Source organism: Hippichthys cyanospilos, chromosome 6, assembly GCF_059441005.1.
Source record: "Hippichthys cyanospilos isolate Australia breed blue-spotted pipefish chromosome 6, RoL_Hcya_1.0, whole genome shotgun sequence".
NCBI classification, from domain to species: Eukaryota; Metazoa; Chordata; class Actinopteri; order Syngnathiformes; family Syngnathidae; genus Hippichthys; species Hippichthys cyanospilos.
The window spans coordinates 20,791,514-20,807,164 of record NC_142374.1 but is presented as its reverse complement, the minus strand read 5'-3'; the positions used below and the strand labels follow the sequence as shown (position 1 = coordinate 20,807,164).

General features: G+C 43.9%; 1 protein-coding gene across 2 annotated transcripts; it reads left to right on the top strand.

The window, feature by feature from the left end:
* The first annotated feature begins 80 nt into the window (after positions 1 to 80).
* Positions 81 to 15,590, top strand: LOC148422753 (paired amphipathic helix protein Sin3a-like). Of its 2 annotated transcripts, none has more exons than XM_088417503.1 (21): positions 81 to 119; positions 5,069 to 5,281; positions 5,373 to 5,558; positions 6,435 to 6,541; positions 6,631 to 6,922; positions 7,063 to 7,305; positions 7,384 to 7,536; positions 7,953 to 8,108; positions 8,195 to 8,284; positions 8,655 to 8,773; positions 8,852 to 9,062; positions 9,188 to 9,304; positions 9,391 to 9,629; positions 9,708 to 9,891; positions 10,439 to 11,024; positions 12,020 to 12,189; positions 12,273 to 12,446; positions 12,944 to 13,036; positions 13,136 to 13,230; positions 14,020 to 14,212; positions 14,282 to 15,590. In XM_088417503.1, the coding sequence occupies exons 2-21, from the start codon at positions 5,096 to 5,098 to the stop codon at positions 14,495 to 14,497; spliced, it is 3,810 nt and encodes a 1,269-aa protein (XP_088273629.1). In that variant the 5' UTR covers positions 81 to 119; positions 5,069 to 5,095; the 3' UTR covers positions 14,498 to 15,590. The 2 variants fall into 2 exon arrangements, with proteins under 2 accessions (XP_088273629.1, XP_088273628.1); XM_088417502.1 differs by lacking the exon at positions 81 to 119 and adding an exon at positions 2,843 to 3,039.
* The last annotated feature ends 61 nt before the right edge of the window (positions 15,591 to 15,651 follow it).

Genomic DNA, 15,651 nt, shown 5'->3' with positions numbered 1-15,651 from the left:
ACGCAGACCAATCGCAACACAGGTGGGCGGGGGAATGGACGAGGGGGGCGTGCCTCAACTATTTTGTTCCAAACACGAATAACGTCTGGAGTTCGAAGTCTCTTCTTAATCCCTACTGGGTATGTAACCCCAAAGTCAACCTTTTTTAAGACACACGAGTGCACTTTGTAAGTCTTATGATGATTAACTCGGCGTTTCGAGCGTTTGTTGTGGCTAGACGACCGCATGCTTGGATGCTTTTTTTATGCGCTAACGTAATGTATAGTGTACTACATAACATCGTCATGGCGTTTTGGTGCGTTTTATATAGTAGGAGATCGGCGCAGCGTGGTTGCGCGGTGCGTTTTGCTTTGTTTTGATGGCCAACCGAGCATGTTTGCAAATGGGAGGAGGGGACGCGTGTGTAGAGGGGAGGATCAGGATGTGTTGTTGTGGTGTGGTTCGACATTTTTGACGATATGCAATGAGAGCAGATGAACCCCCCAAAAAGCAGCTTGTTGCATTGAATGCACCTCGACGTCGTGTAGCCGCCGAATGACTTTAGCATTGTGCAGTAAGGGAGCCCCTTTTGTTCGGTGCTTCGATCGCGCACCGTTCAATAAAAGGTGACATTTACACGCATGAAGCGGTGTCTAAATATACATTTTTGTAGACAGCGCGTGCGGATGTTGTGCCTAATGGACGTTTGCCCGGTCCTGTAACTGTCCCGACCTTATCTTTGGGGGGAGAGCAAAAAAAAAAAAAAAAAAAAAGCGAGGACAGAGGAGGAATCCCGGGCTGGCGTTTAAAGCTCCGCCTATCGTGGGCGATGCTATAACAACCAGCCAGCGACGTGATTGGTTGTGTTTTTTTTCCCCAAAAAGTGGGCGGGGTATAACCCGGAAAAGGTTGACCGATAGTCGAAGCAAGTGTTGGACGATCAACTTCAGCAAAAATTTGGTCAAAGCACTTTCGGCACGATATACAGTATTTTTAAGCATTATGTTAGCAGAAAAATAAAAAACAAGCTTGCTTTTGCCATTTAAAAAAGTGTGTTGAAGTTCAAAGAACTTATAAAAATCATTCCCCAAATCAAAGACAAAGCTGCATTAGAATACTAACAAAACCATTGTTCATATCAGTCGTGTTGCTTTTATCACAACTAAAAAGTGAAAAACAATCATCAAATGTTACCTCTAATGATTTTTTTTCTTCTGCATATGTCGCAGAATGTGATTTTTACTAAGCTTTTTAAAGTGTGCCAAATAGTTAGCAGCTTTGATTTCTTCATCAAGACAGTTCCAAAAATGTACACCATATCTTGTCACACACTTACTCTTTAGTGTGATTCAAGCTTTTAATTTTTTTTTTCCCCTCGTTACTCATTCTATTTCGTGTGCAGAACATTGTTTGGATATTTGCAGTGTATCTCCAACATAAACTGATTTGATTTAAATGCTTTAAGATCCTTAAACTTCAGGGTTTTAACTGGAGAAATATACTGTTTATATGGTTCCAATACCCAGCAAAACTGATCATTCATATTGCGCTCCTTTGTATTATGGCTAATGGTTCAATATTGCTCTTATATGTGTTTCCCCAGGGCTCTACACAAGGTTAAATGTGGCCAAATCAGTGAGCAATAAATTATATATAAATATTTCTGATTAAGATTATACTTGGATTTGTATATTTTTACATTAAAGCCACAGTCTTAGCAATTTTGGTTTTGACCTTTGTGATGTGCGCTCTCCAAGAAATGTTATCAAGAAATGTTATCATTATCAATCATAATATGTGTTTGTATATTCATGTTGCATTTCTCGAAGAACATAATCTTGTTCTTTAGTGTATTTAGTGACCTTTTATTTCTTGCTAAATAAGTCACAGAAAATTATTTACAAGGTTTAGTGCCATTTGTTTTGAGATGTGTTTTTATACATGAATAACATACAAATGTATTAACATGATCTGAGTAAAATATAGAAACTAGGGTTAGGGCCTTATATTTCATCCTCATCCCTTTGAACATGTAAACCTTACTGAACTATGATATTCATTGATGATCCTTTATTTCTTTATATTTTGTTTTTAAATCTTGTAATGTGTTGATATGTTCAATCCATCAAACTATGATAGATTTCCAGCAACCATTTTCATTTCTCACATTTATTTTTCCCATCATTTTGTTTACAACATTAAAACTACCTCTTTTCCCCCTCTATATATTGACACATTTACCAAGATAATAGTGGGATTTTTGGAAGGGGGTGTAAAAACTGTGATTAAAACAATGGAGTAGTTCTACCGAAGCTCAATACTCAATTCATAAAATGAACTTAACTCAATTCCACTTTATGTATACTGCACTTAATAACATTCAAGTGCTGTAAATGTGGTGAAATTGATCAACAAAATACTCAGTGAAAACACTAAGTTAACACAAAAAATAAATTTAAAAAAATATATATATTTTTTTTTTTACAGACGTTGTAATGTACAAATATTGTCGAAAGCCAAAGAACAGTAGTGTGTTTTAAGACACGAGAGTAAGACTTATTTTTCCACCCAAAATAATAAGAAACCTTAAAATGTGAGTTTGACGCTAAACAACCGACAGCAAACTATTTTGTTTTGGGTCTCCTCGTTTCGTTGTCGCGCTCCCAGTCAAAATGGGAGAGCGCCTTCGACCGGGAGCTCTCCGTCATTGATAGACAGCTCGACTAGCCAATCTGGGGGAGCCACCCCGCCCTGCGTGACGACCTCTTTCCAAATTACCCAATGGCAACACATCAAGGAGGCGTGGTTACCCCAGACCTTTACGCCTCCGCCCACAAGCTAACCTAACGGAGATTGTTTTCCCTTGTCGAGGAAGATTTTTTTTCCTCCACTTTGCAGCTCCTCATCTCCTCTTATTTTTGTTTTTCTTTTACTATATACACCACGAAATAAGTCGCGTTTGACACACCGATCACTTCGGACTGCACCCCGGCTGGAGGTATCGCGGTTAAAACCCAACGAGGATTATCGTAGCACCGTCGGCGAACTTAAAGGAGAGGGGTGAGTTCAGCTTGGAAATTCATTCAGCGAGCTAACGTGGCTAGCCGCGAAGCTCCTCGCCCAGTATTCCGCATAAAACACGCCAAAGACACAAACGACGTCCATTATGATTCAAACTTGGAATAATTACTCGAATGAATCGCGAGCAGATGCCTTGCGGTGCTACCAAGTCAGCCCGCATGTGCTTCCCTGTTCGCCCCCGGACGTCCCCCCGCGTCGGCGCTCCTCATGTTGTTTACATTAGCTAGCAGCTAACACTCCCCCCCATTACCCCGACAAAAGCGAGTTACGAGATTGAGTTTATGCGAATAAATACGAAACTCCATTAAAGAAACGGAGAACCGGTGACATTTTCCCGTGTGTTTATCTCGTGATTTCCTCCGTCGACGTGGACCGCCTCGACGGGGTCCCTCATGCCGCACATGCGCCACCAAATGGCGGCCACGTATGGAACTCGAGCTCGGTGCTTAGGGGGCAAGGCCTCGCGTAAAACGGAGGGGGGCGAAGGCTTCCGCGAGGGATTTAAAGGCACATCACAAAGTCACGACATTTTTTTAAAGTCTATTTGATTATGTTGTGAATTTAACACCGATTTTGTTTAGAATTTAGCTTTCAGCACGTAGCGACGGTTTGCGGTCGAGCGACACTTGGCTAAGCTAGGTTAGCGCCAATGTTCCATTTGGTAGTTTGCATGTTCGGGAATGCGTTTCTTTTAAATGAAGTTGCACAATTACGATTAAAATCAGTCAAATTTGGAGTTTGTTTTAACGAGAGTCGCTGTATGGGGAAGTTGTAAGTAGCCGAGCGACTCCCACACGTTTGTTGCTTCGGTGACGTAGCGCCTCGGTAGCCGTGATTGGCCACAGTCGTTGTGTGTTTTTACTCGACTCTCGTTTTCCAAAAGGAAAAAACAAAACTCCTCAAATTAAAGTTAAACACCTCCTTCCCTGACTTTGGTTTTGTTCCATTCATTGTTACCCACGCTTGTGGAACGTCACAAAATTGGATTCAGTTTCATGTGGCAAAAGCACCCGTTCACTATATTTGAATAGACGTACAGATTATTTTGCCAAAATAAAGTAGACGTACATCTTTATTAAAGTTAAAATGACACAGGTTTAATTGAAAATACTCTTACATTTAACTAGTTTATGTCATGAACCGCCAAATAATGACTTTTCTTACAGCTCAGGTAACGACCAATCACAGCTCAGTTTGTCACATGACCAACGAGGAGTTGTGATTGGCCGTTACCCAAACGTTGAGCACAGGTCAGTTTTTAAAGGCATTATTCGTACACGGAAAATGAATGATCAGGTTGATTATTAATCAAATGTTAACCCTTTTTACAATGAAAATGAATAAAAAAGTGTGCTATTCTTTTAAGAAGGACAAGCGGCATGGAACAGTGGTTCTCAAATGGGGGTAAAGTTTTAACATCGATCATGCAAGTATCAGCCAAACTAATTTAAATGCTGTGACAGGGACAGTACATTATTCTTTTCAAATTAAGACCAAATCAGTTGTAACATGAAGCAACTTAATGCTAAATTGTCTTGCTGTGACTCCTTTGCAAATAGTCGTATGGTTTTAATTAGTCAAGTTTTCAACAGACGTGCCTAAATTGTCATTAATGGCGCAATTTTCCGGAGGACAAAAAAGAAACAAAACCGTTGCAGAAACAGCAAAATAAGCCTAAAGATACAGCCGTAAATAGATCCAGAGTTTATTGAATCAGACATGGTTGGCGTCACACTCTTTATTATTTTTTATTTTTTTTACTTTTCACCAAATAATAATAATAGGGTGTTCTTGGCTGAAAAACAATGATGATTGATAAAAGGTTGAGAACCACTGCCATAGAACATTAATGCATGCTTTATCACATACAGAACACCAATTCATAAAGTTGACGGTGAAATTCGAAGGTCCTTTAACACCACAGAATGCACCGAAACGGCTCCATCATGCCAGCTCAGATGATGGAGGATGATTTATTGTCATGGTTTCTCCTCATGTGGCCCGCAAGTCTCTCAGCTCCATCGAGTATGAGTTCATGATGAAGCGGCGACTGGAGGATCAGGAAACGGTTTTTGCGTCCCAGCAACGCCGCCTCCCGGGCAACGCCGAGACCTTCCAGCACCGCGTCCTGGCCCCGGCGCCGCCGGCGGTGTACGAGGCCGTACCCGACAACATGCAGCCCACCTCGGGCATCCAGTACTCTGTCCCGCAGGGGTACCAGGTGCTGTAGCTGAATGTTTTTGCAACTGCGTCAAATAATTAAAAAAAAAAAAAAGGTAACTGGAAGTCACGCACGTGATTCTTTCCCGCAGGTTCCCACGGTGGCACAGAACAGCGGTGGCCACGGGCACACGCCAAGCTCAGCTGTCCACGGGGGGTCCCACCACCACAGCCCGGCTGCCGTCCAATCCCACGGGCCCCCGGTGATGCCGCCACACAGCCACGCGGCTGCACCTCAAGCCTCGGCGCAGGGCCAGCAACAGTTTCAGAGGCTTAAGGTCAGTCTGCGCCGCTTTTTCGAGTACGCGAGTGTAAAGTGAGTCAAGTCCCAGGACGATAGATACATTTCATTTATTAAAGCTTCACTGCTCACTGGACAAATGATCAAATTAATCAATAGCAATTTTTGAGACCTTGTTCGATTTTGAAGTGTCCAGATCCTCAATGTGGTATCACTTCTTGTTAAAAGTTAAGTTTTGTAAAGCACTTTATTACAGCTGTTATGAAAGCAGTATATAATATATATAATATAATATATATATTATATAAGCAGTATTGTTCTCCTGCTGATATCGGATCAATACCATAATCGAACAGTACGCTACACTGCAATATTGGTATCGTATTGAAAGTGACTTAAAAGTGCTGTGGCACCCGCGTCTGTGTGACTAAATTTTAGAACTACATTTGTAATGGTAGCTCTAAGGTTATTTCAATCAGCACCTCCAGAAAATAAATTGTGTAATGTCATCTCTTCTATTTTTGTCTCGTCTACCATAAAATTGCATCTCCAAAGACAATTTCCATCCACATGAAAGTTATCCAAAAAAATGGAGCCGCCTTGCAGAATTTTGCAATGAGTTGCTTTATGTTCAATTTTATTTGCTCTTACTTTGAAAAGAAAATTGGGCAGTTCCTGTCACTGCATTCAATTAGATTTATTTATACCTGCCTTCACGTTACCCCCATATGATAGCCACTGCATTATACGTCTATGCTTCCCAAACTGTGGAGGAAAAAATTGAGAAAGCATATGTGGTTCTAAAGTTTGTTCAGAGTGACCAACATATGGAAGGTAGCTAATAAACCAATGCAGTAATTCTTTGTCTTTCTTTCCACTTTTTTTTATATGATCCTCAATTCTTGTCTCATAGGTGGAGGATGCGTTGTCGTACTTGGACCAAGTCAAGTTGCAATTTGGCAACCAGCCTCAGGTTTACAATGACTTCCTGGACATCATGAAAGAGTTCAAGTCTCAAAGGTGAGTACACCTTTAACAGTTTGGTATACCTTCTCTATATTACCCTTATTGTGGCGATGGTCATAAAATCCCAACAATTACTTCACCAGCATCGACACCCCCGGCGTCATCAGCAGAGTGTCTCAGCTCTTCAAAGGACACCCCGATCTCATCATGGGCTTCAACACCTTTCTGCCGCCCGGCTACAAGATCGAAGTGCAGACCAACGACCTGGTCAACGTGACAACGCCCGGCCAGATCCACCACATTACCCCGCACGGTATCTCCGTACAAAACATCCCTATCACGGGTGCTCCCGGCGTCCAGCACCCTGCCCAAGCGCCTCCCACCACCAGTGCGCCGGCGCTCCTCACACAGCCCGTCCCAGCCAAGATGAGCAAAGTGAGTTTGCATTTCATTTAGTAGTTCTCACAAAAGAGCCCACTTTGCAGTGTACATTCAGTTCTTTTATTGAATGGTAGTTTTTGTGTTGCGCTCAAAACATTTCCCAATTGAGCGTTATGCCGTGTCCCCGCTTGCAGCCCCCCCAGGCGTCCACGCCAGGCAGCCAGGGCAACCCGTCCATCCCGGCGTATCCTGCGCCGCGCTCCCCGCCCGTGCCGCTGCACCCGCCGATCGGCGGGATGCCTGCCGGCCTGCCGGCGCAGAACAACCAGCCAGTGGAGTTCAACCACGCCATCAACTATGTCAACAAGATCAAGAACCGCTTCCAGGGTCAGCCCAACATCTACAAAGCCTTCTTGGAGATTTTACACACGTACCAGGTCAGCAACAGGAACTCACCCGCAAAGATTTCCTAGAGATTTACTTTATATTAACACATCTTGCGTCAAATTATCCAGAAGGAGCAGCGGAATGCAAAGGAGGCTGGAGGAAACTACACCCCGGCCCTGACGGAGCAAGAGGTCTACGCTCAGGTTGCCCGGCTCTTCAAGAACCAAGAGGACCTGCTTTCTGAATTTGGACAGTTTCTGCCCGATGCCAACAGTTCCGTGGTGAGCGACACTTCAGTTTATTCTTTGTTGATAAACAGTTATCCATATTTATTTGAGTTATTTTGCTAGATTTTATACGAATGCGCAATTTTCTGTCAGACAAGCCAGAAGTAAAACACTGTTACATGATCTACATACAGGTGGATAAAATACGTCCAGGGATACCTCTTAAATAGGGTTCAAAGTTTAATGAACAAGACACTGTTTGCACAGCACTCTGTTGTAATTATTATTTATTTTTTCTCCAAACATACCTCTTGCTGGTTATGGTGCTTCAAAAACTATTACACATGGGATATGTCATTTAAAAAAAAAAAAGAACAAAAGTTAAGATTTAACCACTGTATTATGGTGATATAGTTTCTTTGCTCAGTCTAGTGCTTGGCTAGCTGTTTAAACTTTTCTGTTCCAAACAGCTGTTGAGCAAGACAACAGCCGAAAAGGCAGAGTCGGTACGGAACGATCATGGCGGCACCGCAAAGAAGCTACAGCTCAACAATAAGCAGAGACCCAATCAAAATGGCTGCCAAATTCGCCGGCATCCCACTCCTGGAGCCACGCCCCCCTTGAAGGTATGTAAAACATCAACATATTTTGTTGTGTGTCACAGGAGGATGATTTTGTCATTCAAGTGACTTTTTCCATGTTGCTTAAACAGAAGAAGCCCAAGTTACTCAATCTGAAAGATTCGTCCATGGCTGAGGCCAGCAAGCATGGAGTTGGAACGGAGTCGCTGTTCTTTGAGAAGGTAGAGCTTCATTTTCCATTTTGTTCTTCCTCTTTTAAATTTTCAAATTGTTTAGTTAGAATCCATTTTATTTATGTTTATCAATCAATTTTCTATAGTCAGAGGTGCACATAATTCTGTTTGGGTTTTCCAAGGACCACTATAGATTGTCCTCACTGGAAGTAGCAAATTACGGATTTATCACAGCAGCTATCGATGTCTGCTGCATCATTCATAAATCAAGCCTGTAGCAATATCCTGAAGTGTTACATGTATCCGCACTTAGTAAATGAATTAAATGAAGATTTACCTAATAATGGTGATCCAACAAAATGTAGTGTCTTAAATTGACCAAATATGTTTTAGAATGTGGTGTGTTTTATCACGGAAGGTTCGCAAGGCCTTGCGGAGCTCAGAGGCCTATGACAACTTCCTGCGATGTCTGACCATCTTCAACCAGGAGGTGATCTCCCGGGCTGAGCTGGTTCAGCTGGTGCTACCCTTCCTAGGGTGAGTACTTGGCATTGCGATGTGTAGCGGCCATTTCCGCACGTCTCTCTCACTAACCCACCCCTCTCTTCACTCCAGGAAATTCCCGGAGCTGTTCACCTGGTTCAAAAACTTCTTGGGGTACCGGGAAATGTCCCACATCGAGGCATACCCCAAGGAGCGGGCCACCGAGGGCATTGCCATGGAAATTGACTACGCTTCTTGTAAAAGGCTCGGCTCCAGCTACAGAGCGCTTCCCAAAAGCTATCAGCAGCCCAAATGCACTGGGAGAACACCACTTTGTAAAGAGGTGAGGACAGCAGTGAAGTAAAGGGGGCAAATTCTTCTTAAAAACTGTGGTGGTACCTTTATCCCAAATCTTACTATGTTGGTAACCGTACAGACATCAATCTCTTTTGTTGTGGGTGGCTACAGGTGCTAAACGACACCTGGGTGTCCTTACCTTCCTGGTCTGAGGACTCTACCTTTGTAAGCTCTAAGAAGACTCAATATGAGGAGCACATCTACAGATGTGAGGACGAGCGCTTTGAGGTGAGTTATTTCCTATAGTGCATGAGAACCAGCCAGACCCTCGCGTGCACAATTATTCAACCAAATCTTTGCTTTCCTCCATGCAGTTGGATGTGGTGCTGGAAACCAACCTGGCGACCATCCGAGTGCTAGAGACCGTGCAGCGGAAGATATCGCGGATGTCGGCCGAGGAGCAGGCCAAATTTCGCCTGGACAACACGTTGGGCGGTTCCTCTGAAGTGGTGCACCGGAAAGCCATCCAGAGGATATACAGCGATAAAGCCCCGGACATAATTGACGGACTGAAGAAGAACCCAGCCGTTTCCGTCCCCATCGTTTTAAAAAGGTGTGCGTTGGACCAGAATGACGAGCCCTGTCTTTTAATAAGCTAAATATTTTTATTTTTATCCCCAATTCTGCCCAGGCTAAAGACCAAGGAGGAGGAATGGCGGGAAGCTCAGCGAGGTTTCAATAAGATCTGGCGGGAGCAGAATGAAAAGTATTACCTCAAGTCTCTGGACCATCAGGGCATTAACTTCAAGCAGAACGACACCAAAGTGCTGCGCTCCAAGTCCCTGCTTAACGAAATCGAAAGCATCTACGATGAAGTGAGCGTTCTGCCCTTTTTCTTATGTCGCTGTTGGAATGACAGCATTCAAAACAGTCTTATTATCTCTAATCAACTTTTGGTTTGAATAAACAATAAATAACACGGCAGGCATAATTTGTCACTCCAAATAGTAATGCCTTTCTTTAATGATACTACAAAAATGTGATCAGTATTTGCAACACTGATTGTCGGCACTCAACTGGGAATGGGATACATCTTGCATGCAATAGTGATGTAATGTAATGCTTTTTTTATTTTGCTCTAGGAACAGTACATTTTCAAATTAAGAGAAAATTAACAGGCTTGCGAAATAACTAATTGCTAAACTGTGCTCTAGTGGTGCTTTTGCAAAACATTGGATGTCTTCATTTTGTTAAGTTTTACAGGGATGCATGTTTTCATTTGTGATGCAATAATCTAGCAATGTTTTGCACTGGTTAGGAGGTAGGCCTACTTGGCTAAAAAAAAAAAAGTTGAGAACCGCTGATCTACCACAGTATACTCCTAATATGGGGTTTATTGAGTTTAATATCTTTGCTCTGCAGCGCCAAGAGCAAGCATCTGAGGAAAACGGCGGCCCGCCCGCAGGCCCCCACCTGACACGCTCATACGAGGACCGGCAGATCCTGGAAGACGCGGCGGCCCTCATTATCCACCACGTCAAACGCCAGACCGGCATTCAGAAGGAAGACAAGTACAAGATCAAGCAGATCATGTACCATTTTGTCCCCGACTTGCTGTTCGCCCAGCGTGGCGAGCTCTCCGATGTGGAGGAGGAAGAGGAGGAGGAGGACGAGGAGATGGACGTGGACGAGGGCGTCCCCTCCAAGAAACAGAATGGCATCCCGGCCGGCGGGAGCCCCGCCAAGTCCAAGCTGCTGTTTAGCAACACGGCGGCTCAGAAGCTGCGCGGCTGCGAGGACGCTTACAACCTCTTTTTTGTTAACAACAACTGGTACATCTTCCTGCGTCTGCACCACACGCTGTGCTCGCGACTCCTTCGCCTCTACTGGCAGGCCGAGCGACAGATTGAAGAGGACGTGCGCGAACGGGAATGGGAACGGGAAGTCCTCGGACTCAAGAAGGAAAAGAACGACAATCCCGCCATCCAGCTGAGACTCAAGGAGCCCAGTGAGTAATCTCATAGATGGAGAGGCAGTATTAAAACAGGCCAAATTTATGATGTCAACCGAAATTGGGGCTTTGGTTGACTTTGAGCAGAAGCAAGGAAAGAATTACATTTTACTTGATTGTTTGTCCTTGTGGGTGTGCTCCCGGTTTATTCAACTCATCCTAAAGAGACAAGTCTGCAGCCTAATGTACTGTGAGATGGATTAGGATATCACAGGATGGATAAATGCTTTGATACAGTTTTAATAGGGATGTTCAAGACAACATTTTCTCACATCAATACCAGTATCATCAACTCTTGAAGATTCACAGATAACATACCAAGTAATGACAATAAATGAATAAACAAGACGGATCATTTTGACAAAAGACCTACTTATTCCAATATAGCATTTCCCTTACATTTTCTTAAAATCAACAGCAGTTTTACATCCTTCTGATTTGTAATCTCTAGGTCATGATCTTAAAAGTGTGCCAAGAAAACAGTCGATACCAATATCTAATACAATATGGTAAATGGACTTTCACTTATTGCGCTTTTCTAGCTTAGGTACTCAAAGCGCTTTACACTAACTAGTCATTTACCTACTGATGACGCAGTTTCAGGAGCAACTGGGGGTTCAGTGTTTTGCTCAAGGACACTTAGACATGGCCTTGTTGGTCGGGGTATCGAACCCACGGTCTTTCGGCTGGGAGACGACCACGCTACCACCGAGCCATACCGCCCCGGAATGATACAGGCTTTTACTTCTTTTTAATAATACTTACTACTTAATACTTGGTAAAGGTACTCTCCCATATACAGTACTGTCTATTATATCTAATTGTTTATAATTGCACATATTAAAGATTTAGGATGTAGACTGATATAATCCGTTTTCTTTTTGGGGGTTGGTATCATACTAATATCAATGTCGGATGGTGAAACCTGGTTATGCCCATTACTAATTCTGAAAAAGCAAACTAATATTTGTGCATCGTGAATCTCCCTCTAGTGGACATCGATGTGGAGGTTTACTACTCTGCCTTCTTGGAGATGGTTCGCAACTTGCTTGACGGCAACATGGAAGCCTCGCAATACGAGGACTCGCTGAGAGAAATGTTCACCATTCACGCGTACATCGCCTTCACCATGGACAAGCTGATACAGAGCATCGTCCGGCAGGTGGGCCTCTTGTCTCCTGTTGGTACCACATACTCGCCTTTGTTGCCCCAAATTGAACCCTGTACTTGCCCGTGCCCTCATAGCTCCAGCACATCGTGAGCGACGAGATCTGCGTTCAGGTGACGGACCTCTACTTAGCCGAGAGCGCCAACGGCGCCTGCGGGGGTTCCATGTCCACAATGGCTTCCCGGAGCACCCCGGAGGGCGCCTACCAGCGTAAAGCAGAACAACTCATGTCGGATGAGAACTGCTTCAAGGTAAGCAAAGACATCCATCCGTTTTCCTTAGCCGCTTTTCCTCACTAGGGCCGCTGGCTTGCTGGCGCCTATCCCAGCTGTTTACAAGCAGAAAGGTGGGGGATACCCTGAACTCCTTGCCAAACATTTGCAGGGCACAGAGGGGCCAAGAACCATTTACACAACCAATCACAGCTAAGGACAATTTAGAGTGTCCAATATACGTGCCATGCATATTTTGGAGATGTGGGAGGAAGCCGGAGTACCCGGATGGATGGAACCCATGCGGGCTGGGGGAGAACATGCAAATTCCACACAGGAAAGCTGGAGCGAGCTGGGTTTGAGCTCGGGACTCTTGAGTTCTGTGCTGGACATGCTAACCATTATTCTACCAAGCCGCCCTGAGCAAATGCGTTCAAGACAAAATGGTAGTCCAGGCTTTGCTGAGTCACCCTGCATGACTTCACCCGACAAGTGTTTGTTACATATGCATCACCTTTGCATTGGTTTCCTCCTAGGTGATGTTTGTAAGGAACAGAGGCCTGGTGCAGCTGACGTTGGAGCTGCTCGACACCGAGGAGGAAAACTCTGACGAACCCCTGGAGGCAGAGGTGAGAAACACCACCAGCAGAAGTCCTCACGACTTTTGGGCCTTCCATTTCCTCACATTACACAATAATTTTAATAACCCTTACTTTCTGTGTCTGCAGCGGTGGTCCGATTACGTGGGTCGTTACTTGAACCCGGACACCACCACACCTGAGCTGAGGGAGCATCTGGCCCAGAAGCCCGTCTTTCTTCCCAGGTGAGACACACAAATACCTTTCTTTCATTTGGATTGTCTTTGTCCAAGCACCGCCTTAGCCCTGAATGTTGTTTTTTCGTCTGCTGAATTAAAGTCTGCACAGACCTTTATTTATTCATTTTAATCATATGCACAGACATCTCCACATGACAAGGCATGGAATGCAAGTTGACCCAATAACCCCTAAATCTTGTGGAAATGGCAATAAATAATACTTATGATGAAAGGTAGAAAGATAGTCCTTATTTAAGGCTTCAATGGATGCAGAAATCCAAGAACATTTTTGCCATACTAATATATTAATGGTATCCCCCAAATCCCTGGTTGGCCCAGTAAATCCAAAGACTTGTGACAATAAAAGATAAAGAAAAACAATTATGATAAAAGCAATAAAGGTTTTGCTTATTTAAATGGATGCCGTGTGAGATTTGGGCCGTTTTTCATTACGGACAGCAGGAGGTGCTGCATTTAATATTTTCCATAGCGATAACAAACATGTCAGTCTCCATGAAAGTGCCACCCCTCCAGGTAATATAATTTATTAATAACTTGACCTACAATTTTATTTAAAACATACTGTTGGTCGTTAAGAACACATTTATGCAAGTTTTTGAAATGTATAATCTTTTAATGTATTCCTTTTTAATAAAAAACAATCTAAATCTTACACAGTGTCCCTTTAAGACTTTATTAATAGTGATTTCAATCCCACCCGAAAATTATTTAATTTTATTAAATAATCGTAGTAAGGACCAAGAAAGACATGTTCATGACTGTTGCTGTCGACAGGAATCTGCGGCGGATCCGTAAGTACCAAAAGTGTCGCGAACAGCTGGACAAGGAGGCCGGCGAGGGAGGCAAGAAGCCGCTGGACAAGGAGAAGATGGAGTGCATGTTCAAACTCAACTCCTACAAGATGGTCTATGTCTTCAAGTCGGAGGACTACATGTACCGACGCACCGCGCTGATGCGAGCGCACCAGGTAGGGGTTGACACGTTCTCATTGCTCGCACCCGATCGGGCATAACATATCCTCCATCTTGGCCCGCAGTCCCACGAGCGCGTGAGCACTCGCCTCCACGAGCGCTTCCAGGCCTGGGTGGCGGCGTGGGCCGAGGAGCACGTGCCTGCGGACATGGCCGCCGACACCGAAAAGTGGCTGATGGGCGAGGGCCGGGACGGACTTTTGCCTTGCAGCACGGAGCGCCAGCCCGAGGTCCTCCACTTCCGCAACGTCAGCAAATACCGCGTCAAGTACAACCCGTAGCGAGCGACTCCAGGTCAGGAAAGAATTTTGTTTTTAAGGCGGTATGTGCGCGTGTTGCTCCAGCGGTGGCGGGGTGACTTGTTTTTTTTTTTTTTTAACTACCAGCGTTTTTAGCTGGGAACACATTTCCTCCCCCCGCCCTCCTCCACAAGGGTGCCAAAACTTGAGAATGGTCTCATCCCGCTCACCAGCACTCACCAAGATAGCGTCTCTTTTTTCTACAGTAAAGGCCCGCTTTTACTATTCCACCGTCCACACGACCCCAACACGAGGGGAGGGAGGGTTTTAAGCCAGCCCGGACATGCTGGACAAGTGCACTTATTTGGGGAGGGGGGGGGGGACAAAACAAGATTCCCAGATTTTTGGATGGGAGCGACCGCCCAATCACAAATCGCTTCTTGTTTTGTCCCTTCACAACACTGTTTGGACTTAAAAGTGCACCCTTGTAAAGTTACGTCTTGTAAATATATACATATATTATATATATTATATATAATTCTGTTCACACACATCAGCCTCGCCGCCCTGGAAGACAACTTTTTTTTTAAATAGCTATAAAAAGCCCACAGCCAATGCTCACACACGTACACTTTGTAAATACATTGTAAATAGTTTCAGACTTTTTAAGGCCGAAGCGTGTTGTTGTTTCTGTAGAACTTTCCGAGCTCACTGTTAGATTGTAAACAAAACAAGCAAAGAGAGACACAAAAGACAACGTTTAGTACAGTTTTTAACCAAAGGGACTTGTTGATACATTTGAGCTGTTTTTTGGTCCCACTTTGCACCAGATCCCGCCCACCGTACACCGCCCTTTGTGTCTTCTTTTATGATTTTGCTTCTCATTAATTTACGTAGTAAAAACAAAAAGGTTGAGAATTAGAAATGTATCCAGGTTGTTTTCTGTTTTTATAAATGATGAATATCTTTTCTTCGCAATTCACCTGAAAGAAAAGAAAAGCACTGCAACCCCCCCCCCCCATCTTGTTCCTTCCCGTTGTATTTTTGATATTGGAAAAGTCACACAAGCATGTCTTCTGACCATTTATTTAGACATTATTTAAAGTAATAATAAAACATTTGTAGCCTACAACAATCTTCTCTGTCATTTCTTTTGTTCTTTCACATTATGAACCTAACGTGGGGATTTTTTTTTC